General features: G+C 43.7%; 1 protein-coding gene across 1 annotated transcript in view; it reads left to right on the top strand.

The window, feature by feature from the left end:
- The window catches only part of LOC126176483 (uncharacterized), a 235350-nt gene that overhangs the window by 198437 nt on the left and 11794 nt on the right, over positions 1-25119 (top strand). Inside the window, exon 4 of the mRNA XM_049923637.1 lies at positions 19207-19386. Coding sequence (XP_049779594.1) covers positions 19207-19386 — 180 coding nt within the window. The remainder of the gene's footprint in view (positions 1-19206; positions 19387-25119) is intronic.

Genomic DNA, 25119 nt, shown 5'->3' with positions numbered 1-25119 from the left:
TGACTAAGAGAGTTCTATTTCTTCTGATATGACAACAGACGAATATGTGTTCTTAAGACTTGTACCCTAGAGTATTCACGTGACATCTGGCAATTATGACAAGCTCATCTCCCAGTTTTAGAAGCACTGATTCGTATTTTATGTTGTAGCTGCATTTCTTTAGAAATCAATAGGAAACTGGATAGCACAAATAATGTATATGACATTAACACACTGTTCATACAGTGTCTTTCGATATCAAGTAAAAGGAACTGAAATTTATATTCCAAAAAGGAACCATGACTAACTAAACATAAATAAAAATTCTAATTCTTCTTTTCTTTCTTTGGTACTTTCTCATTCTGTACTGAAAAGAATAGAGGGTGTTGTTTGCGCTTCAGAACATTACGTATAGTGTCATGATTCTTTTCAGTTAATTGCCAGGTGGCCTAATATTGGGACACAAGGAGTTCCAATTGTAGTCCATGTACAGAAAAAGAAAGTTATCGGTACTTATCTAGTGGCAGGGGTACTTTGGAGACCGAAAACTAACAGCTATCGCAGTGCAGAGCTGTCTTTCCACGTAGGGACTAGTTATAGATTTATTGATAAATACACTGACGGAAAAAATCCCAACACCAAGAAATAATTAATGTTGAGTAAATAAGTTTTGGGAATACATTTCTCTAGGTAACATATTGAAGTGATTAACGTCGTGAGTTCACAGGTTAATGTAAGAACGAGAAAAGCCATTGCAATTGTGAAATACAGGTACATTAATAACCGGAGTAACGTCCAAAATGTTGAATGCAAGCATGCAAACGTGCATGCATTGTGTTGTACAGGTGGGATGGAGTTCCATGCTTGTTGCACTTGGTCGGTCAATACAGGGACGGTTAATGCTGTTTGTGGATGACGCTGGAGTTGTCGTCCGATGATGTCTATATGTGCTCGACTGGAAATAGATCTGGTGATCGAGCAGGCCAAGGTAATATCCCTATACTCTGTAGAGCACGCTGTGTTACAACAGCGGTATGTGGATGAACATTATCCACTTGGAAAACATCCCCCAGGAATACTGATCATGAATGACAACACAACACGTCGAATCACCACCCTGACGTACATATTCGTAATCGGGGTGCGTGGGATAACCAGAAGAGTGTTATTGCTGTCATACGAAAGCGCATCCCAGGCGTTAGTCCAACGTGTCTCGGCCGCATACAGATTGGCTGCAGACCCTCGGTTTGCTCCTCCTAACCAACACACGCCCGTCACTGGCACCGAGGCAGAACCGGCTTTCATCAGAAAACAATAGACCTCCACTCTGCCCTCCAGTCAACTCTCGCTTGACCCCACCGAAGTCACAAACGGCGTTGGTTTGGAGTCAGTTGGACGCACGTTACATGGCGCGCGGCTGGGAGTTCTACGTGAAGTAACCGATTTTAACAGTTCAATTTGTCACTGTGGTACCAATTGCTGCTCAAATTCCTGCAGCAGACGTAGTATGAAGCGCTGCAGCCGCAGGCCGAATATGGTGGTCTTCCCTCTCGGTAGTGCCATGTGGTCTTTTTTTTCTTTTTAATAGAGGTGGAGCCCCTCCACGCCCACGCCGGCATGATGGCCAACTCAATAGGTCTACTGCCATCTCCGCATAAGGGTTAGTTTTCACTAAAGTGAGGTATCGCAGGATGTGGGTACTGCGATGTTTGCGTACGTCTGATTAAGGATAACCATTAATACGCGCTCATTTGGAGATAGATAGGGTCGAAGTCGAACGAAGGGTGGCGGTTTGAAGGGCAGAGGAAAAAAAAGAGCCAAGGCAAGAGCCAGGGGACAACAACCTCTGCGATAGTTAGGTCGGGTGGTAAGAGCAGTAGCGGATGTCTTGCTGCCTGCGATAGGTCGTGTAAGGATAGGCTTTGTTAGTAGTGGGTATCATGTATGTCGATACCTTTGACGTTGTGCGGTGGTGTTGCTCGGAGGCTGCCCCTGGGTGCCGGTGCAGAGCTCTCGTTCAGTGTCAGCAACCTGCAACAGGTTTATCATCGTTTTTGTGTCCGATAGGTCATAAATCGGGTGCACAGTATAGGGTGATGTTGGCGGATTGTTTGTGCGTCTGTGGGCGAGCTCGTCGGTGTCCCTGCTGTGGCCTGTTGGTCGGCTCTAATAGCAGCTGGTAATTACCAGTGTTGCTGATATGCAGGGGCTTGCCGACGTTTGTCGCTTGTTAGTGTATGTTAGTTTACCATAGGTGGCTATGCCCTAGCTAGTAATGTCTTTGGCCGCTTGTGCTTCCACCTATGGTGTATGCCACGTGGTCGTCTGGCGCCCAGTCTTTATGCGACCGTACCTTTGCGTGGCAGCAGCAACCAACATTCATGTGCAGTGGCTACATTCCTGCCCAGTGTTTCTGCAGTATCGCAGAAGGATCTTCAAGCTTCTTGTAGACCTCTACAAGACATCGTTGAAACTCAGTAAGCTGTTGATACTGGAGTCTTCGTCGCCTTAACGGCATTCTTGACTGACACCAACTCACTACGTCCAGTCTTAAAGGTAACTAACCCTCACGACCGTTACTGTGCGTATTTAAAGCAAACCTAATGTGCATCCTCATAGCTGTGCTACTAGCCCCACTCTTATGCGACGGGCGCGAAAATTGAATAGACACCATCTTTCAGAGGTAGAAAATGCCTGCTAACTTTCGTTTATCTGGCACAACTCCTTCTTCGTTCCGTCAGCGTATATCGCAGACCCTGTTTCGCGACAGTATAACTACAACTGTGACACTATGTTTACTTGCATACTGTTTTACTGTTGCTACAACCACTTGTGGCACTGGCACCGAATCTGTTTTCTACAAACATTGCTCATCATAATGTAGGTACAGTGCCTCGTACTCTTCTACGTACTGTTCATTGCTTATTTCTTCTACCTGTTTTCTCTTATTCTGCAGAGAGGACCTTTTATTACTCTATACTAAAGCACTTCAGAGAGTCATCCTTCAGAGAACAAAAATAGTCAGGGGCAACAGCTCCTCGTGCTCCCCAATTTCCGTCTCTAAAGTATGTTCCTGTCAAGAGGCGTTGCACTTTCTAGAAAACTCAGAAGCAAGTACATTCGTCGTTGTTTTCTGGGGAAACTATTTCCGAGGGTCGGGAGTGCTCAGCAGGACACAGTCACTGAATTACCACTCTATTTTCAGAATTCTATAGACGTTATTCGATTTGTCTATTTTTTCCTCTTACGCTGCTATACTTAGAATGAGCCTCCGCTTGCAGTCGTCATAAGCCAAATTATAAATTCGGTACAGAACCGTAGTAATTGGCGGAAAGTCATCGAGTAAAACAGAAGTGATTTCTGGCGTTCCCCAAGATAGTGTCATAGGCCCTTTGCTGTTCCTTATCTATATAAGCTGTTTACGAGACAATCTGAGCAGCCGTCTTAGTTTGTTTGGAGGTGATGCTGTCATTTATCGTCTAGTAAAGTCATTAGAAGATCAGAACAAATTGCAAAACGATTTAGAAAAGATATCTGCATGGCTCGAAAATTGAAAAGTGGCCCTAAATAATGAAAAGTGTGCGGTCATCCACATGATTGCTAAAAGGAATCCGATTAACATTGGTTACACGATAAATCAGTCAAATCTAAAGGCCGTACCGGTAAATTCAACTAAATACTTAGGAATTACAATTACGAACAACTTAAATTGGAAAGAACACACAGAAAATGTTGTGGGGAAGGCGAACCAAAGACAGCGTTTTATTGGCAGAACACTTAGAAGATGCAGCAGATCTACTAAAGAGACTGCGTACACTACGCATGTGAACCCTCTTTTTGGAGTACTGCTGCGCAGTGTGGGACCCTTACCAAATAGCATTAACGGAGCACACCGAGAAAGTTCAGAGAAGAGCTGCACGTTTTGTATGGTCGAGAAAGAGGCGAGAGAGTGTCAGTGACATGATACAGGACTTGGGGTGGACATAATTAAAAAAGAGGCGTTTTTCTTTCTCTTCTGAATGCGAAAATATTTTTTTGTCTCCGACCTACATAGGGCGAAAAGATCATAATAAAATAAGAGAAATCAGAGCTCACATGGAAAGATATAGGTTTTCGTTTTTTTTCCGCGCGCTTTTCGATATTGGAATAATAGAGAGTTATTGTGAAGGTGGTTCGATAAACCTTCTGCCAGGCACTTAAATGTGTTTTGCAGAGTATCCATGTAGATGTAGATGAAACTGCACACATAGGTTACATAGCCTATGCAGATATGCACAGCAGCCGTAGGAAATGTATCAATTACTCGGAAACACATTTACTGGTTACTTGATTGGTATAGCAGCTCAAAGTATAGAACTCAAAATACGTCTACCGACATGTGCTGAGTCTCGAATGTACCTTAATCTAAAAATGGTGGAACCAAAGGAAACTAGCGTCTGCAATTCATAGCTGTTGTCTTTACAACGTCACCAGTATGACCATTCATAGCAAAACAGAATGTTTAAAATTAAGCAACATATTTTTAAAGATAAGATGTATGAAACAGGCGAAATACCCTCAGACTTCAAGAAGAATATAATAATTCCAATCCCAAAGAAAGCAGGTGTTAACAGATGTGAAAATTACCGAACAATCAGTTTAATAAGCCACAGCTGCAAAATACTAACACGAATTCTTTACAGACGAATGGAAAAACTAGTAGAAGCCGACCTAGGGGAAGATCAGTTTGGATTCCGTAGAAATACTGGAACACGTGAGGCAATACTGACCTTACGACTTATCTTAGAAGAGAGATTAAGGAAATTCAAACCTACATTTCTAGCATTTGTAGACTTAGAGAAAGCTTTTGACAATGTTGACTGGAATACTCTCTTTCAAATTCTAAAGGTGGCAGGGGTAAAATACAGGGAGCGAAAGGCTATTTACAATTTGTACAGAAACCAGATTGCAGTTATAAGAGTCGAGGGACATGAAAGGGAAGCAGTGGTTGGGAAGGGAGTAAGACAGGGTTGTAGCCTCTCCCCGATGTTATTCAATCTGCATATTAAGCAAGCAGTAAAGGAAACAAAAGAAAAATTCGGAGTAGGTATTAAAATCCATGGAGAAGAAATAAAAACTTTGAGGTTCGCCGATGACATTGTAATTCTGTCAGAGACAGCAAAGGACTTTGAAGAGCAGTCGAACGGAATGGATGGTGTCTTGAAGGGAGGATATAAGATGAACATCAACAAAAACAAAAAGAGAATAATGGAATGTAGTCGAATTAAGTCGGGTGATGTTGAGAGTATTAGATTAGAAATGAGACACTTAAAGTAGTAAAGGAGTTTTGCTATTTGGGGAGCAAAATAACTGATGATGGTCGAAGTAGAGAGGATATAAAATGTAGACTGGCAATGGCAAGGAATGCGTTTCTGAAGAAGAGAAATTTGTTAACATCGAGTATAGATTTAAGTGTCAGGAAGTCATTTCTGAAAGTATTTGTATGGATTGTAGCCATGTATGGAAGTGAAACATGGACGGTAAATAGTTTGGACAAGAAGAGAATAGAAGCTTTCGAAATGTGGTGCTACAGAAGAATGCTGAAGATTAGATGGGTAGATCACATAACTAAAGAGGAAGTATTGAATAGGATTGGGGAGAAGAGAAGTTTGTGGCACAACTTGACCAAAAGAAGGGATCGATTCGTAGGACACGTTCTGAGGCATCAAGGGATCACCAATTTAGTATTGGAGGGCAGCGTGGAAGGTAAAAATCGTAGGGGGAGACCAAGAGATGAATACACTAAGCAGATTCAGAAGGATGTAGGTTGCAGTAGGTACTGGGAGATGAAGAAGCTTGCACAGGATAGAGTAGCATGGAGACCTGCATCAAACCAGTCTCAGGACTGAAGACCACAACAACAACATTTTTAAAGGACGAATGTAACACATGCACTACTCACGTAAAGTAGCCATTTCAGCTATACTGGCATTTGTCAACATAACCACAGTTTATCGAAAATGACCGTATTTCAATACATGCGATTATAAAAAAACCAGTGGAAAAATGCTCCTATCGCTGAACAAAAGATGCGAATTTGTTCCTGTTTATTTAAAAGACTCTGACTGAAAAGTGGGGTATCAACTATCTCATTCTACCTTGCTCAGAACCTTTAAAAAGTTCCAAAAAATATTGGCATGCGAATATATTCGCGTTTTTTTAACATGCAACTCACCTCAAACTCCCACATGCTCTCCAACTGCAACTCACTCACACCCACTAGTCCGCCGCTGTAAGTTGCTCATACCGACCCACTCCCAGTTGCCCTTTCTCACTCACTCATTCAGCCCACCTCATTGTGTCTCTCTGCCGTTGTCTCCTGTGTCACACCCAGAGTCCCCTTCGCTCTGTCACTGTCACTGTCTCCCTCGAACTCTCTCGTACTGCTAACATCCCATTCCTTCCTTCCTACAGCTGTTGTCTCTTCTCACTGTCACTATCTCTCTCTTCCTCGTTGTTGTTGTCATATACTTTGTCTCTCACTATCATTTTCTCTCACCCACTTCCACCTCCTCTTTCTTTTTATACCCCCCCCCCCCCATAGCATTGTCTCCCTCACTCTTTTTTTAGCACTTTTCTGTCGCCGTCAACTATATTCCACTGCCATTGTGTCACTCTCTTTCTCTCACACTACCACTATCTCCTTCACTCTTTCTACAACATGATCACTGTTTACTATCTTCCAGTATTTATTACCTTTCTGTCTCTTTGCCACTGTCTTCTCCACTCGGCATAAGAAAACGCGAACATTTTCGCATGCCGAAATTTTAGGGAAATTTTTTAAAGGTGCTGAGGAAAGTAGAATGAGGCAGCTGGTACCTCATTTTTCAGTCAGAGTCTTTTAAACAAACAGGAACGTATTCACATTTTTGCTCTCAGACAGGAGTATTTTTCCGCTCGTTCCCTTCTCCTCCCAGCTGCCGCAGGGTATGTAACTCCTATGGAAAGAAATGTAGTTATCAGTAAAATTTAGATAAGTTACTTACGTGAAACTGAAATAATGTAAAACTAATTTTACTCCTCAGATTGGGTTTTACGTGCAAAAAAATTGCATCTGGTTCAGTCCTACACTATGGGGTTCCCTGCTGATAATGGAGACACTTTGCAACATACACTCCTGGAAATGGAAAAAAGAACACATTGACACCGGTGTGTCAGACCCACCATACTTGCTCCGGACACTGCGAGAGGGCTGTACAAGCAATGATCACACGCACGGCACAGCGGACACACCAGGAACCGCGGTGTTGGCCGTCGAATGGCGCTAGCTGCGCAGCATTTGTGCACCGCCGCCGTCAGTGTCAGCCAGTTTGCCGTGGCATACGGAGCTCCATCGCAGTCTTTAACACTGGTAGCATGCCGCGACAGCGTGGACGTGAACCGTATGTGCAGTTGACGGACTTTGAGCGAGGGCGTATAGTGGGCATGCGGGAGGCCGGGTGGACGTACCGCCGAATTGCTCAACACGTGGGGCGTGAGGTCTCCACAGTACATCGATGTTGTCGCCAGTGGTCGGCGGAAGGTGCACGTGCCCGTCGACCTGGGACCGGACCGCAGCGACGCACGGATGCACGCCAAGACCGTAGGATCCTACGCAGTGCCGTAGGGGACCGCACCGCCACTTCCCAGCAAATTAGGGACACTGTTGCTCCTGGGGTATCGGCGAGGACCATTCGCAACCGTCTCCATGAAGCTGGGCTACGGTCCCGCACACCGTTAGGCCGTCTTCCGCTCACGCCCCAACATCGTGCAGCCCGCCTCCAGTGGTGTCGCGACAGGCGTGAATGGAGGGACGAATGGAGACGTGTCGTCTTCAGCGATGAGAGTCGCTTCTGCCTTGGTGCCAATGATGGTCGTATGCGTGTTTGGCGCCGTGCAGGTGAGCGCCACAATCAGGACTGCATACGACCGAGGCACACAGGGCCAACACCCGGCATCATGGTGTGGGGAGCGATCTCCTACACTGGCCGTACACCACTGGTGATCGTCGAGGGGACACTGAATAGTGCACGGTACATCCAAACCGTCATCGAACCCATCGTTCTACCATTCCTAGACCGGCAAGGGAACTTGCTGTTCCAACAGGACAATGCCACCCAACGTGCTCTAGAAGGTGTAAGTCAACTACCCTGGCCAGCAAGATCTCCGGATCTGTCCCCCATTGAGCATGTTTGGGACTGGATGAAGCGTCGTCTCACGCGGTCTGCACGTCCAGCACGAACGCTGGTCCAACTGAGGCGCCAGGTGGAAATGGCATGGCAAGCCGTTCCACAGGACTACATCCAGCATCTCTACGATCGTCTCCATGGGAGAATAGCAGCCTGCATTGCTGCGAAAGGTGGATATACACTGTACTAGTGCCGACATTGTGCATGCTCTGTTGCCTGTGTCTATGTGCCTGTGGTTCTGTCAGTGTGATCATGTGATGTATCTGACCCCAGGAATGTGTCAATAAAGTTTCCCGTTCCTGGGACAATGAATTCACGGTGTTCTTATTTCAATTTCCAGGAGTGTATTTCTCCGTTCTACGTCACTTTATAAACTACGTTTTCGCGTCACACCGGATTTTACGTGTGTATTTTACGTGTAAGTAGGGTAACTTTGACCCTCTGTATCCCAGAAACGGATGAAAACTAACTCCGTCCGAACAGACCTCGGAAGGCCCTATAGTACCGACCGGCCGCCGCGTCATCCTCAACCTATAGACGTCACTGGATGCAGATACGGAAGGGCATGTGGTCAGCACACTGCTCAATCAGTTTTCGTGACTGTAGCGCCTACTTCTCAATTCAAGTAGCTTCTCTATTGGCCTCACAAGGCTGAGTGCACCTCGCTTGCCAAAAGTGCTCGGTAGACTCGGACCAGAATGCATCGAAGTGCCAGCCAAGTCCGACAGTGCTTAACTTCGGTAGTCTTACGAGAATCAGTCATAAACTGCGGCAAGGCTGTTGGTTGATATGAAGCAAATTTTCAGTGTTGTTCGAGAACGAGATCTTGCGAATATATCCTAAAAATTTCAGCCGTTTGCTGTGTATTGCCGTCTTTTTTGCACTCTTCCGAGGAACAGCCCATGAAATAATGCTGACACCATAAGTCCAATCAAGCCTACCGTAGACCACATCAAATGGAAAAAGAACCAACCGATTTGCTTCTTTCGCCTGAGCAGGAGGAAGCGTGTAATATTGATACTTTAACCCGGTACTGTATGTTAGTGATACTAAGATCCTTCTGTTGGGTATACAAATGGTCCCTAGCCCAAGGTCTATACAAAACACCTGACCCTTCCTCTCTATAACCAAAAGCATCCAAGGTACGAGCACCGGAAAATCGCGCTTTTATACGCGTCGTTTTGGAACATATTAGGTACGCATGCTGTCACATGCATAGCAATTTTCAACTATGTTTGATAAAATACGTGCTATAACTGACGGCGAGCGTTACAAGTTAAAGTAATTTCCTGTAGAGTACGACTATAAAGACAATACCATAGTGCAGAAGTCTTACGGGAAGAGATGGCGATGAGCGCTTCGATTAATCTCAAATTAGTAACGCAAAGCTTGTTGGTGCTTTCTAAAACTGTTCTCACACGTTTTCGGCAAATATTAATATTGTAATCATAATTCTAATACAAAGTCTAGGCTGCACTAGGTTTTCGCAAACGGCTCACTGTAGAACCTTTCTCTAAGCGTCTCGGAAATACGGGCTCTAAACTGTATACGAAGCGAGTTCAGCTATTTGAGACTTAAACGGCGCTGTGGACAAGCTACACACCGGGCTGAATTTGTCATGACTCGTCGCAACGTCATTCAGGTCACCTTGCTTCCCCAAATGTTTCCCTTTATCGATTTGTAAGCGCCGAAACAAAGGGACGTCTTAAGTGCTTTAGTCATTACCGCAACTCCATCAATGCCCACCGACACGACGCGCACCTTCCTGGTCGTTACTTTGCTCATTTCAGAGCAAACATTTATTTAATTGACTCCTCTTATAACGTTCCTACGGTACTGTGGCGTGGAGATTTCAGTATGTATCACGAACCGCAAACAAACAAATAATAATAATAGTAACCATCTGAAACAACACATATAGGTGGGCAAACTAAAATCAAAAAAATAGAGAAACAAGAAAGGAAAATTCTCAGGAAAATTTTTGGCCCGATACAAGAGCTAGGAATTTGGAAGAAGACACCAACATCAGAATTATATAAATACACAGACAAGATTACGGATACAATAAGGAAAACAAGAATACAGTTCTACGGACACATCCACAGGATGAATGAAAACAGAATTTCAAAGCGAATTCTTAAAGTCATCAACTCAGGCAGGGGAAAAACAAAATGGATAAAAGAAGTTGAAGAGGACCTCACACAAGCAAACATAACAGTAAACGATGCAGAAAATAGAACTGATTCAGGAACGTCATCAAAAAACAAAATTTGATACCAGAACACAGAAGAGACCAGGATGCAAATGGACAACGGAGCGAAAGAAACAACACCGTGAACACATAAAGAAAATTTGGGCTCAGAAAAAACATAAACAATCATCATAAAGGGATTCAAGTTCAAACGCTCTCTTTAAATGGGAATGATTAAAAATAATAATAATAATAATAATTGTAACCACGTAACTTTGTTAAAGCTACACGATAAGTAAACAAACAAAGGAACCTGCCGATATTCATCATCAAATTTGTGCGATTTAGGCTGAGAATGTTATCAGTGATAGTGTTGTGACGCAATCAAGCTGCACTTTCCAGAAAAAAACAAATCTTGTACCCGATCTGGAAAAGCAGACCACGGCGGCCTACAGCCACTGATGAACCTGTACAAAACGTGCACGAGGCGCTTAGAGACAATCAGTGAATCATAATTACGTAAATATCGGATCGGGTATCTCAAATGTCGCAAAGAGTTTTGTACGACGTCATGGTAACTGACGGATTAGAATATCGCTGTTTATGTCCTCGTTGGGTGCCGAAATTTTTGCCTAACGACCGGAAGACCAACAGAACAGAATCGATCCATGTGTTTTGTATAGACCTTGGGCTAGGGACCATTTGTATACCCAACAGAAGGATCGTCTTAGTATCACTAACATACAGTATCTGGTCAAAAAGTATGAATATTACACGCTTTGGCAAATAAAGCAAATCATTTGGTTCTTTTTACATTCGATGTGGTCTACGGTAGGCTTGATGGGACTTATGGAGTCACCATTATTTCATGGGCGGTTCTTCGGAAATCCGCAAGAAAGGTTTTCCGCCGTCGTCAGCGGAGCAAAACGCAGACGAGGGTTCCTAGATGCAGATGAAACTAATCTTTTTCTTGTCTGATTCAAATGGCTCTGAACACTATGGAACTTAACTTCTGAGGTCATCAGTCCCCTAGAACTTAGAACTACTTAAACCAAACAAACCTATGGACATCACAAACATCCATGCCCGAGGCAGGATTCGAACCTGCGACCGTAGCGGTCACGCGGTTCCAGACTGTATAATCGTTTTCTTGATTACATTGTTTTCGGTCATGTAACATGGTTTACTTCAAATCGATCGACATACCGTATAGAGTTACGGGATAGTTATGTTTGTCCATTCTCTGGATTTCTTTTTGTCACCAATCTTTCGAGTAGTTTCTGGTTTTCATCCACCCAACAACCTGTACAGTATGTTTCACATATTCCAGTCTCTGTCTGCCCTTACTATTTTCTCCCTCTTCTACTCCTCCCAGCGGTAAGCCAACTATTTCTGGACGCCGTAGCAGATATCCAAGTAACATGTGCTGTCTTCACAGACTTCTCACCTCAGCTATTATTTTATCCATGTCTTTATTTCATTCTTTATCTGTCCACTTAATTGTTATCATTGTTCGAAAGCATCACTTTTCAGGTACTTCCAGTTTTCTCCTCTCGTGATTTATAATGGCTCATATCTTACTTTCCCTCTCCAAACACCCCCGATTTTGTTCCAAGCATTACCATCTTGCAAGGTTTCTATACGTCTTTGCTATAGAAGAGCCTGTTTTTAATTATCTAAACAGAGGAACCGACTGGCAGGGCGGTGACGAGAAGAACCCTGATAGCATCTGCTATTTTTAGTGTCTCATTTTCTAATTTAATTCCCTGAGCATTGCCTGATTTCAGTCTACCACATTCCATTACCATCGTTTCACTATTGTCGACGCTAATTGTTCTCCCAGCTCTTTTACCCTCTATGACAGAATTACACTGTCATCGGCAAACTTTCAGTTTTTTTTTAATTTATTCTCACTGAGCGTTAATCCCCATTCCATATTTCTCCTTGGTTTTCTTTACTGCTTGTTTAGCGCAAAAACTAAATAGCTTCTCGACTTCTGCATCTTTTTCATGCTCTTGGACTCTTATAACGGTTGTCTGGTGTCTCTGCAAGTTGTAGATACACATTCCTTACTGTATTTTATTTATGTTACCCTCAAAATCCCCCTCATGAACCATGGACCGTGCCATTGGTGGTGAGGCTTGCGTGCCTCAGCGACACAGATAGCCGTACCGTAGGTGCAACCACAACGGAGCGGTATCTGTTGAGAGGCCAGATAGACGTATGGTTCCTGAAGAGGGGCAGCAGCCTTTTCAGTATTTGCAGGGGCAACAGTCTGGATGATTGACTGATCTGACCTTGTAACACTAACCAAAACGGCCTTGCTGTGCTCGTACTGCGAATGTCTGAAAGCAAAGGGAAACTACAGCCGTAATTATTCCCGAGTGCATGCAGCTTTACTGTATGGTTAAATGATGATGGCGTCCTTTTGGGTAAAATATTCCGGAGGTAAAATAGTCCCCATTCGGATCTCCGGGCGGGGACTACTCAAGAGGATGTCGTTATCAGGAGAAAGATAACTGGCGTTCTATGGATCGGAGCGTGGAATATCAGATCCCTTAATCGGGCAGGTAGGTTAGAAAATTTAAAAAGGGAAATGGATACGTTAAAGTTGGATATAGTCGGAATTAGAAGTTCTGTGGCAGGAGGACTTTTGGTCAGGTGCATAGAGGGTTATAAATACAAAATAAAATAGGGGTAATGCAGGAGTAGGTTTAATAACGAATAAAAAAAATAGGACTGCGGGTAAGCTACTACAAACAGCATAGTGAACGCATTATTGTGGCCAAGATAGACACGAAGCCCACGCCTACTACAGTAGTACGAGTTTATATGCCAACTAGCCCTGCAGATGACGAAGAAATTGATGAAATGTATGATGAGATAAAAGAAATTATTCAGATAGTAAAGGGAGACGAAAATTTAATAGTCATGGGTGACTGTAATTCGATAGTAGGAAAAGGAAGAGAGGAAACGTAGTAGGTGTATGTGGATTGGCGGTAAGAAATGAAAAAGTAAGCCGCCTGGTAGAATTTTGCTCAGAGCATAACTGAATCATAGCTAACACTTGGTTCAAGAATCATGAAAGAAGGCTGTATACATGGAAGAAGCCTGGAGATACTAGAAGGTATCAGATAGATTATATAATGGTAAGACAGAGATTCAGGAACCAGGTTTTGAATTGTAAGACATTTCCAGGGGCAGATGTGGACTCTGGTCACAATCTATTGGTTATAAACTGTAGATTAAAACTGAAGAAACTGCAAAAAGGTAGGGATTTAAGGAGATGAGACCTGGATAAACTGACTAAACCAGAGGTTGTACAGAGTTTCAGGGAGAGCATAAGGGAACAATTGACAGGAATGGGGGAAAGAAATAGAGTAGAAGAAGAATGGGTAGCTTTGAGGGATGAAGTAGTGAAGGCAGCAGAGGATCAAGTAGGTAAAAAGACAAGGGCTAGTAGAAATCCTTGGGTAACAGAAGAAATATTGAATTTTATTGATGAAAGGAGAAAATATAAAAATGCAGTAAATGAAGCAGGCAAAAAGGAATACAAACGTCTCAAAAATGAGATTGACAGGAAGTGCAAAATGGCTAAGCAGGGATGGCTAGAGGACAAATGTAAGGATGTAGAGGCTTATCTCACTAGGGGTAAGATAGATACTGCCTACAAGAAAATTAAAGAGACCTTAGCAGAGAAGAGAACCACTTGTATGAATATCAAGAGCTCAGATGGAAATCCAGTTCTAAGCAAAGAAGGGAAAGCAGAAAGGTGGAAGGAATATATAGTGTGTCTATACAAGGGCGATGTACTTGAGGACAATATTATGGAAATGGAAGAGGATGTAGGTGAAGATGAAATGGGAGATATGATGCTGCGTGAGGAATTTGACAGAGCACTGAAAGAGCTCAGATGAAACAAGGCCCCAGGATTAGACAACATTCCATTAGAATTACTGACAGCCTTGGGAGAGCCAGTCCTGACAAAACACTACCATCTGGTGAGCACGATGTATGAGACAGTCGAAATACCCTCAGACTTCAAGAAGAATATAGTAATTCCAATCCCAAATATAGCAGGTGTCGATGAGAGATGTGAAAATTACCGAACTATCAGTTTAATATGCTACGACTGCGAAATACTAACGCGACTTCTGTACAGAAGAATGGAAAACCAGGTAGAAGCCGACCTCGGGGAAGATCAGTTTGGATTCCGTAGAAATACTGGAACACGTGATGCAATACTGACCTTACGACTTATCTTAGAATTAAGATTAAGGAAAGTCAAACCTACGTTTCTAGCATTTGTAGACTTAGAGAAAGCGTTTGACAATGTTGACTGGAATACTCTCTTTAAAATTTTCAAGGTGGCTGGGGTAAAATACAGGGAGCGAAAGGCTATTTACAATTTGTACAGAAACCAGATGGCAGTTATAAGAGCCGAGGGACATGAAAGGGAAGCAGTGGTTGGGAACGGGGCGAGACAGGGTTGAAGCCTCTTCCCGATGTTATTCGATCTGTATATTGAGCAAGCAGTAAAGGAAACAAAAGAAAAATCCGGAGTAGGCATTAAAATCCATGGAGTAGTAATGAAAACTTTGAGGTTCGCCGATGACATTGTAATTCTGTCAGAGACAGCAAAGCACTTGGAAGAGCAGTTGAACGGAATGGACAGTGTCTTGAAACGAGGATATAAGATGAATATATAAAAAAGCAAAAAGAGGATAATGGAATGTAGTCGAATTAAGTCGGGTGATGCTAATGGAATTAGATTAGGAAATGAGACACTTAAAGTAGCAAAGGAGTTTTGCTCTTTGGGGAGCAATATAACTGATGATGGTCGAAGTAGAGAGGATATAAAATGTAGACTGGCAATGGCAAGGATAACGTTTCTGAAGAAGAGAAATTTGTTAACATCGAGTATAGATTTAAGTGTCAGGAAGTCGTTTCTGAAAGTATTTGTATGGAGTGGAAGTGAAACATGGACGATAAATAGTTTGGAAAAGAAGAGGATAGAAGCTTTCGAAATGTGGTGTTACAGAAGAATGCTGAAGATTAGATGGGTAGATCACATAACTAATGAGGAGGTATTGAATAGAATTGGGGAGAAGAGGAGTTTGTGGCACAACTTGACTAGAAGAAGGGATCGGTTGGTAGGACATGTTCTGAGGCATCAAGGGATCACCAATTTAGTATTGGAGGGCAGCGTGGAGGGTAAAAATCGTAGAGGGAGACCAAGAGATGAAAACACTAAGCAGATTCAGAAGGATGTGGGTTGCGGTAGGTACTGGGAGATGAAGAAGCTTACACAGGATAGAGTAGCATGGAGAGTTGCATCAAACCAGTCTCTGGACTGAATACCACAACAACAACAACCTTCAAAATTTCAAAGAGTGTAGTCAATGAACATTGTGAAAAGCTTTATCTAAATCTGGAAATGCTTTACTAAATCTACAACAGGGTCGGCTAGGGCGTGGCACACAGCACGCCAGCGGGGCGTGCGGGTTGGGTGGCGGGCCAAGACCGTATTCGGAAAATAGCGACATTTCATTTACTATATCAGTGCTGCATTTTTGTACGACACAAATCTCTTCATTTCGCCAAAATAATGGTGTTCGCTATTTGTTCATGGTATGAAGGACGTTCATATGTGCAGTGCCTGGTTGCACAAAAAGAGGCAGTCTAGCGGTCTGTCGTCACAAACCTTTAAAAATGAATGGTAATGACAAAATAGATGCGAGAAGTCTCAATATACATTATTCACTCGCCTAAGCGACGGGTACTGCAAATGAGATGTGAAACGACGTTGAAATACCTTGCAGAAAGAATTTAAAGATTTAGTTGAGAATGAAAGAGCAAAAATTTAAAACGATCGACAGACTGAATTCATTGCTCTGTACATTAACAATGTGCGCTAAATTTGCAAGCATGGGGCAAGTGAAGAAAGTGGTTGTACGAATAGTAAAATTTATGAAATTGCTCGCATTATTTCCACTGTCAGTTGCAACAGTTTTCGATGCAACTGAACGAAGCGTAGGGAGTCTTTATATATACTGAGAAGTACGTCGGTTAAGTCAAAGTGCTTATGTGGAACGATTTTCGATTTAAAATTCACCATTGTTGAATTTCTGAAGGAAAAAGGGGTGCAGGAACGAAAATTAGAACACCCGCAATGGACTGCAGACCTCGCACTTTAAGCGGTCTTGACTACACACTGCGCACAGTAATACGTTACAAGATGACAAACAACTTGTTTCTGATTTCATGGGGATGTACGTTAAAAAGAAACTCGTGTTGTAGAAGGGGCACATTCTGACAAATACAACCCAGTTCCCTAACTCACTGGGGTCAAAGAAAACGTGAGGTTTGTAGAATTCATTGTGGCCTTCGAAGACTTCAGGGATATTTTCCTAAAAGTTTTGAGAACAGTGCCAGTCTTCCATCGGTTTTCGAGCTTTTTCCGAGACCGTGTGACGTTTCAGCTGAAAGCGCCGCTATGCAACTGTAACTGATTGGTCTGCAAGGTCCTCTTTTGAAGAAAAATCCTTTTAAGGTTAAAACTTCCCAGGACGTCTACATTGCTTTCATCAGGTAGATGTTACAAGAGCGCTACAATATTTTTAGCAACATATGCTTATGAAGGACATTTTTTCAATTATGAAACTGATTACGAAGTAACCTGCGTGCGAAAATCTATGAAACTGTCTGCATCTGTCCATATGCCAACATATGTATTATTTAAAGATTGTATTGTATTTTCAGCGCGTCAAAAATAATTAAATAATAATGAAAATCTATTTTGATTTTGATATATGTTGTTGAGAAATGTGGAATACAAAACCAAATCGCATGCAGTGCGACTTCACTGTGATTTAAATGGGAAGTGTTCCTCTCCCAAATCGCCTTCTACCAGTCGCCCCATATTTCTATAACGAATTTCCTCTTAATGTTTTGCAGGCATGAAAGTGATGTTTCGGTAACGTGCACCTCTGCGAGTACTTGTACTCTACAGTTTTGGCTTTCACAGGGAACATTGCTTATCGAAGGCACCTTGAAAGTTGGGAGGGATGGTTTGTGCGCCTCAGTGAAGCTGATGGCCTGACCTGCCAGGGTAGCTGAGAGCTCTAACGCGCTGCTTCCTCGACACGGGTAGGCGCGCCGGCCCCGGATCGAATCCGCCCGGCAGATTAATGTCGAGGGCCCATGCCGGCCAGCCTAGATGTGGTTTTTAGGCGGTTTTCCACTTCCCACTGGGTGAATACAGGAGTGGTCCCCACGTACCGCCTCAGTTACACTCCTCACAGACATCGGAACACATTCGCACTATTCCATGGATTACACTGGGCGCAGACAGTGGGGGGGGGGGAGGGGGGGGGGGGTACGGGGTGGCGACAGGAAGGGCACCTGGCCACCCCAAAAATTAATGTGCCACATCCAATTAACCATCAGATCCCACAAGTCGGGATAAATGCTTGGAAACAGAGAGAGTGAAGCTGATGGCTGTGCTGGCTTTAGCGTAGCTGCTGGTACGGCTACCCAAGCTGGAGAGGCCTCAACAGAGGGACTTGATGAATTGTCTTCCTCACTTTTCTCTCCAGGGCGTTCCAGCGGCAATGGATCTTGGAGAGTCCTCGTCGCCACTACAGAATTCTTGTTGGCACTGTAGAATCCTCGTAGCCACTGTACTACCATTGTACCATAAGGAAGCAGGGGTGAGGATGTTGTTATGGGTGGTCTGTGTCCTCTGTCTACAACATGAATGCATACATGAATTAATACCTTTCTTTACGTACATGAAGCTGCTACTTAACTTGAATAGAATCTGTGTTTGTGGTACAAGCTCATCAGTAGTACTCCTCTTGCAGAGAATATCGGTAATCTGGTCACTATGTCCTGTTGTGACACACTCTGCAATGCAATTGACAGACGCCAAACTGGAATGTGAGTTAGTGAGTTCTTCCGGTCAGCAGTGGCAGCCTAAATACATGATGTCGAGAGGGCGTTGGCGGGGTGTTGCTTGTCATTGTGACTCTGGCCTCTCTCGTGATAGCACACTTAGTCCAGTGCCTACTTATCGATCTTCCCACTTCATCTTTGCTGATCTGTGTACTGGCTACAGCTTACGCCATCATATTTATCGTAACTCGTGACGAACTATTCCCACTTCGTGAGTGGACTGACAAAATCAAGGTTAAGGTTGTGCTTAATCCTCGCCCTAGTGCTGTACAATGATGTTCTAACAAAGTATTTGTTTCAGTACAAACTGTTGGCTGTCATGTGAATTTTCAGTTCGATACAGATGCCTCAGTAACTTTTCTTAATCGTGCCATGTACGAACACTTAGGCTTACCATGCCATTCTAAATCTAGCAAGCATTTCAGTGCTTACAACTGACAGGAAATTCCAGTACATGGACAGTGTAGTTTGTCTGCCACTTACAAATGTGACACTAGGACAGTGAATTTTACTGTGTTGAAATCAAGAGACAGTGAGTTCCTTCGGTGAGTGTCGGCGGCCTAAATACATGCTGTCAAGAGGGCGTTGGCGGCCTGTTGCTTGTCGGTGTGTCTCTGGCCTCTCTCGTGATAGGCGCGCTTGTCCAGGGCCTACTTATCGATCTTCCCGCTTCATCTTTACCGATGGGTGTGCTGGCGACAGCTTACGCCAGCACAGACCTATCGAACCCGGGATTGCGCAGCTGGCGTCTGGTCAGCGCCACTCGGCTTCTTTTGTCATAGGCTCCAACTATAAACATCTCTCTTTCTGGGAACGTTCACGTCCCAAATTTCTCTTTTCGTTGTTCGAACAGAGCTGTTGTGCGCTTTGCAGGCGGCGGGCCTGGGCCACGAGAGCATCGTGGACGACGTGCTGGAGAGGCTGCCCACGGCGGTCAGCAGCGCCGACCACGAGGGCCGGCAGCCGCTGCACTATGCGGCCGCGCTGCGCGACGGCGGCGCCATGTACGGTCGACTCGTCGCAGCCGGCGCCGACGAGCAGGCGCTCGACAACGTGAGTACCGGCAGCGGGCGCGCGCGCGGCGGGAGTGCGGCAGCGAGCGGGATGTGCACAGTCACGAGCCTTGCAGCGTTCACGAGTTCGTTTGTTTTGCGTGTTGGTATTCCGATTGCTATCAGTCTCATCTTCAACTTTTGTAGTCCTGTCTTCCTCAGTTACGTGTAATATTACGGTATATTGATAAAAAAAAAGAATTATATACATAAAACACCAAAACAAACACACACACACACACACACATACACACACACACATACACAAACGCACACACAAATGCATACACGAACAGATCACAGATATTTCAATGATTACACTCGAAAGTTTGGCAATAACATTCAATCTTCGGCAAAAACATTTGACAGTCGGCAACAGAAAACAAAACATTGCATTGAAATAAGCGTTCAGTTCGTAGTGCTGTGGAATGGAGGGAAAAAACGCAAATTGGCATTCATAAGAAGAAGAAGAACACCAAAAATGCAACAGGAGCGTAATATGTAAGAAATTGTCGGCGCAACCTGTAAGTACAGTTCAAAACATTACTACTTAATAGGAAATACCAACCACCAGAACTGTTTATTACCTATAGGTACAGCGACAAAAATGTAAATTAAATAGCAAATATATGTACATATTCCAGGCCACTGATGATGCCTTGCAGAAAATAAAGGCGAAACGCGTATGGCACTAAAATTGTGTTTTATTCAGTTGCTGTCAGACGGTCCATAAGTAAAAATTATCACTATACCGTGCTATCAGTGTATTTATCGATCGTCATTTTTTATCAATAGTTCACCGCTGCTGTTTACACTTGGTTACTTTGCCGTCTGGAGACAGTGAGTGGAGCTGTGGAGGCCAGAAAATGGAGTGCCAAGCAGAGAAATCGGCACATCTCCGACATATTCTTTTGTTTGAGTTCAGTAGTGGGGTAACAGCAGCGGAGACAGCAAGGAATATTTTCGCTGTGTGTGGGGATAATTCCACTGGACAGAGCATAGCAAGAAAATTGTTTCCTCGTTTTAAGGAGGATAGTTTTGACATTAGAGACTCCACATTCAGGAAGACCTTCAGCGTTTGAAGAAGATCGTTTAAACACATTAATTCAAAATGATCCACGTCACTCTACTCGAAAACTGGCAAATGTGATGGACTGTGATTATTTCAACATCGTACGACATTTGCACGCAATTGGGAAAGTTCAAAAATCGGATGTATTGGTACCGCATGCTCTAAGCCAAAATCACAAAAATCTGCGGTTGGGCATATGTGCATCTATTCTTGCTCGTCATCAATTGGCTCGTGAACAACACTGATCATTCCTATCTTCTATCGTTCCTGGCGATGAGAAATGTTGCCCTTATGCTGACATACGGAAAAGAACGGAATGGCTGAGCCCAAACAAAACATCAACTGCCCGTACAAAGACCTGCACGCATCCACAAACGATAATGGTATACTTCTGTCGGAAGAGGGGTAACCATCATTGCTGACATGTATTGTCAACTACTGAGACGCAGTCCAAGACCAACAACCAGAAAGACTCCGTGAAGTGATGCTACTCTACTATAACGCCCTCCTGCTAGACTGTCAAAAGACACTATACAGGAGTTGGTATGGGAAATCATTCCATACCCTCCTATTCTACTAATCTTGCGCCCTCAGATTTTCACCTTTCCCGCTCTCTTTCGAACATCCTTCAAGGAACTTCCTTTCCCGATGAAAACGCTCTCCGAACATGGCACAATGAGTTCTTCGCCTGAAAACCACGTGATTTCTATAGTCGCCCAGCGGTGGCGGACTTGCAAATAGTGAAGGACAGTATACTGTTAATGACTAAAGTCTCTGTTATTTGTATCTTTCGTGTTTATTAAACTTATGGGAAAACGCTGCGAACTTATGCACCGAGCTAATAGTAAGCGTCATGCTAACAACATTTTCCTGCATGCAAATAGCCTGCTAGTTGCCAGACTGTTCATGAACTAGGCAATCGTTGGCACAACTTTTAATCAACTGCCTTCTTATCAACGCGGAATATTTGAGAAAGTGGTATCCTATAAGTAACTTTTTCTTGATGCACGTCTATTAAAAATGAAATGTGAAAAATTAGGAAAATTCGAAAACACATAATTGTATATGCAATTATAGGTTGATATTACACGCGATTTACTTGAATTTCTTAAATAAAACAGCAACCAATCACTTTTTGTATATTTTTATTGACGCCAAAATACGTTCCATGCTATCATCCGTCTTCTTTAGGCATAACACACCGTCCAGTCAGATTAATGTGACCATCTGTCCCAAAGCCTGAAAAGCCACCTTTTGCAGCGCGAGACGTGTAGGACGATATTCACTGAGGTTCTGGAAGGTACCGACAGGGATCTAGAACCATGCTGACTTTACTGCCCCGGTCAGTTACTCTAGATTTCTCGATTGAGGATCCGTGGGGCGAAAAGCCCGGTATGGATGGCCCCACAGATTCTCAATTGGGTTTAAATGTTTGGCGTTTGGTGGCCAGGGGGGTACGGTAAACTCCTTCTGGAGCTCTTCGAACCACACACCTACACTGCAAGCTGTGTGACGTGTTGCATTGTCCTGTTGGTAGATGCCATCATGCCAAGGAAAAACAACTTGCATGTAAAGATGGACATGGTTCCCAAGTATATATGCATATTTGTGTTGATCCAGAATGACAAGACCACACAGGGAATGCCACGAAAAAGTTCCCATAACGCCCCCCCCCCCCCCCCCCCCCGCCTCGGTTGGTGTTTGCTTTCAGACGTTTCACCCATATTCACCAACAGCGATCTGTCCGATGGAGCATAAAACGTGATTCATCTAAAAAGGTCACCTGTCACCACTCAGCGAACGTATAGTGCGGTATTGGTGTATAAATTCCAGCCTTAATCGCCAATGAACAGCAGTCAGCGTGCGTGCACGAAGCGGGCGCCTGCTGCGGAGACCCATACATAGCAATGATCGCTGTATGGTCGTCGAGGAGACACTGCTGGTAGCCTCTTGGTTCATCTGGGTCAGATGCTCAACAGTTGCACGTCTATTCGCCTGTACGCATCCCCGCCGCCGTCGTTCACCCCTGCCATCTATGGCCCAGGGTGCACCAGAGTAGCCTCGGCTCCGATTTTGTATAGCATCAATTTGCCATGCATGGAGGACTTAAACCACTAAGGCACGCGAACAGTTTATAAATTCAGCCGCTTCGGAAATGCGTCCACCCCTGGCCAGAAAGATGATCATGCGATTCATGTCCTTTCGTGCGTCAGGTAATTCGCTCTGTTCCTGCGTTGTGACAACAACTGCATTGTTTTCCGCGTCCCCCCACCGACACCTTTTATATACCATCTGCTGCTATCCTGCTAACAAGTCGTCTATGAGTGGTTACTGCATCTAAACGTCGAACATAGGCGACGGTCACATTAACGTGACTGGACTGTGTACACTTATATCTTGTTAGTATAATTTTTATCGAATCCATTTTGAACGCTGCAGTTTTTATCTATTCTGTAACTCGCAGTTCATTTTTCCTCCTGTATAGTCTAAACACAAACACTTTTAGGCTCGAAAATGTTTAAAATTTTTTTATAAAATCTTTCAATTATCTTGATCGTAATAAATACATTAATTTACAGTTAATTACTAGTTTTGGTTGCTAAACATCCATCTTCAGGCTACTTATGGTAAAAACTCTGTTTACGAACATTTTTGATTAGAATGCCTTCGTCAGTATATCGTGGCACATCGTCAATAATGGGACAGATTTCAATACGCTATTGTTTATATCAACGAAGTTATGGAGTGCAGTTCTGGAATATGGTTATTAAGAAGTGTACTAAGTACAAAGTACACATAGCCTCGCTAGGAATGGTACTTACTTTACTTCAGCAGCGGCTTCCACTCATGAGCAGTTGTCTGCTCTTAGATGTCACAACGTTTATCCTAACAGCCTTCTCAGTCATTTCGAAAGCCTCAGTTTTCCCCTTTTGTCGCTCGTTCAATGTCCAACACTCTGAACCATGTATCAGAATGCTTTCAAACACACCACACAAGCACTACTTTCTTTGTTCGTTTGAATATGTGCCGAACCCAAAAGATACCATTTAATGACCTAATAGTCACCCTTGCTTGTCTTACTTTGTGGGATATCTTCATTTCACGCTGGCCAGTCTTTTCGATTAGGCACGCAGAAGCGTTAGCACTTCCACATTTCCTACCCAGCCAAACTCAAAACCCAAACCCCGACATCGTCTACTTCAAAAAACAAAATAGACTTCATCAGTTAAAACTTACGAGTTAATAGTCGTGATCGGTGTATAAAAATTTCTCTTAACGTTTTCTTTCCGGCTGCGTAAAACATCTTCAGAGGTATAGTGGCAAACTTCAACAAGAATTCGAGGGAGCACCGAAACTAGGGCAGTGTAGAGCGCCCCACAGTCCATCACATGACGTCGACTACGAAATATTCTCTGGTAATGCAAAAAGCCTCGATTGAAAGTAACTGATCGTCATTCTTACGGTGCAGCGTTTACAGCCAAATTTTATATACTTTAACACCTTCCTCTTTTCTGTTAAAATTGTTACGGTGCTTATCCACGAAAGGCAAAAGTCCCAAGATCGAGTATCGGTCCGGGACATAGTTTTACTCTGCCAGGAAGTTTTATCCATTAACTTTCTCATTTTATATATGGCATCAACCTTGCACAGAACCATAAGTATTTCACTGTCGACAAACCTAATAAATGTAAACATTGACGTCGTATTGCCACATCCAAATTTCTGCACTGTCTATTCGAGTGTCCACGAAGAACTTCTAAACACAACTTAAATAATCGTGGTAATACAGAACATCCTTGTCTTAGCCCTTTACATGTTTTAAAACTTTTCAGTAGCTTACCCGTAACTTTTGGAACTGCACTGCTTTAGTGGTACATCCTTTTCACCTACCCTATTAATGTACCAACCACTCCAAATATTCCCAATGCTGTCCATAGCAATATCCTTCGCACAGAATCATAGGCCTTTTCTAGATCAATAAACACCAAATGGAGATCTCGATTTTTTTTCATCCCTTTTCTAACAGATCTGGCGTACACAAAAGAGCTTATCTCAGCAGTAAAACTCGACTGTTCCTAAGATACAACGACGTGCACAATCTATTCCAATCCGTTCTTTACACAACCCACTCATAGAAGCCATTACTCTTGTTCCGGTGTAATTAGTCAGATCTCTCTTGCTCTCTTTCATATATACGGCGATAATATACACTCCTGGAAATTGAAATAAGAACACCGTGAATTCATTGTCCCAGGAAGGGGAAACTTTATTGACACATTCCTGGGGTCAGATACATCACATGATCACACTGACAGAACCACAGGCACATAGACACAGGCAACAGAGCATGCACAATGTCGGCACTAGTACAGTGTATATCCACCTTTCGCAGCAATGCAGCCTGCTATTCTCCCATGGAGACGATCGTAGAGATGCTGGATGTAGTCCTGTGAAACGGCTTGCCATGCCATTTCCACCTGGCGCCTCAGTTGGACCAGCGTTCGTGCTGGACGTGCAGACCGCGTGAGACGACGCTTCATCCAGTCCCAAACATGCTCAATGGGGGACAGATCCGGAGATCTTGCTGGCCAGGGTAGTTGACTTACACCTTCTAGAGCACGTTGGGTGGCACGGGATACATGCGGACGTGCATTGTCCTGT

Source organism: Schistocerca cancellata, chromosome 3 (genome assembly GCF_023864275.1).
Source record: "Schistocerca cancellata isolate TAMUIC-IGC-003103 chromosome 3, iqSchCanc2.1, whole genome shotgun sequence".
NCBI lineage: Eukaryota > Metazoa > Arthropoda > Insecta > Orthoptera > Acrididae > Schistocerca > Schistocerca cancellata.
The sequence above is the reverse complement of the archived record's forward strand: the minus strand, read 5'-3'. Positions and strand labels throughout refer to the sequence as shown.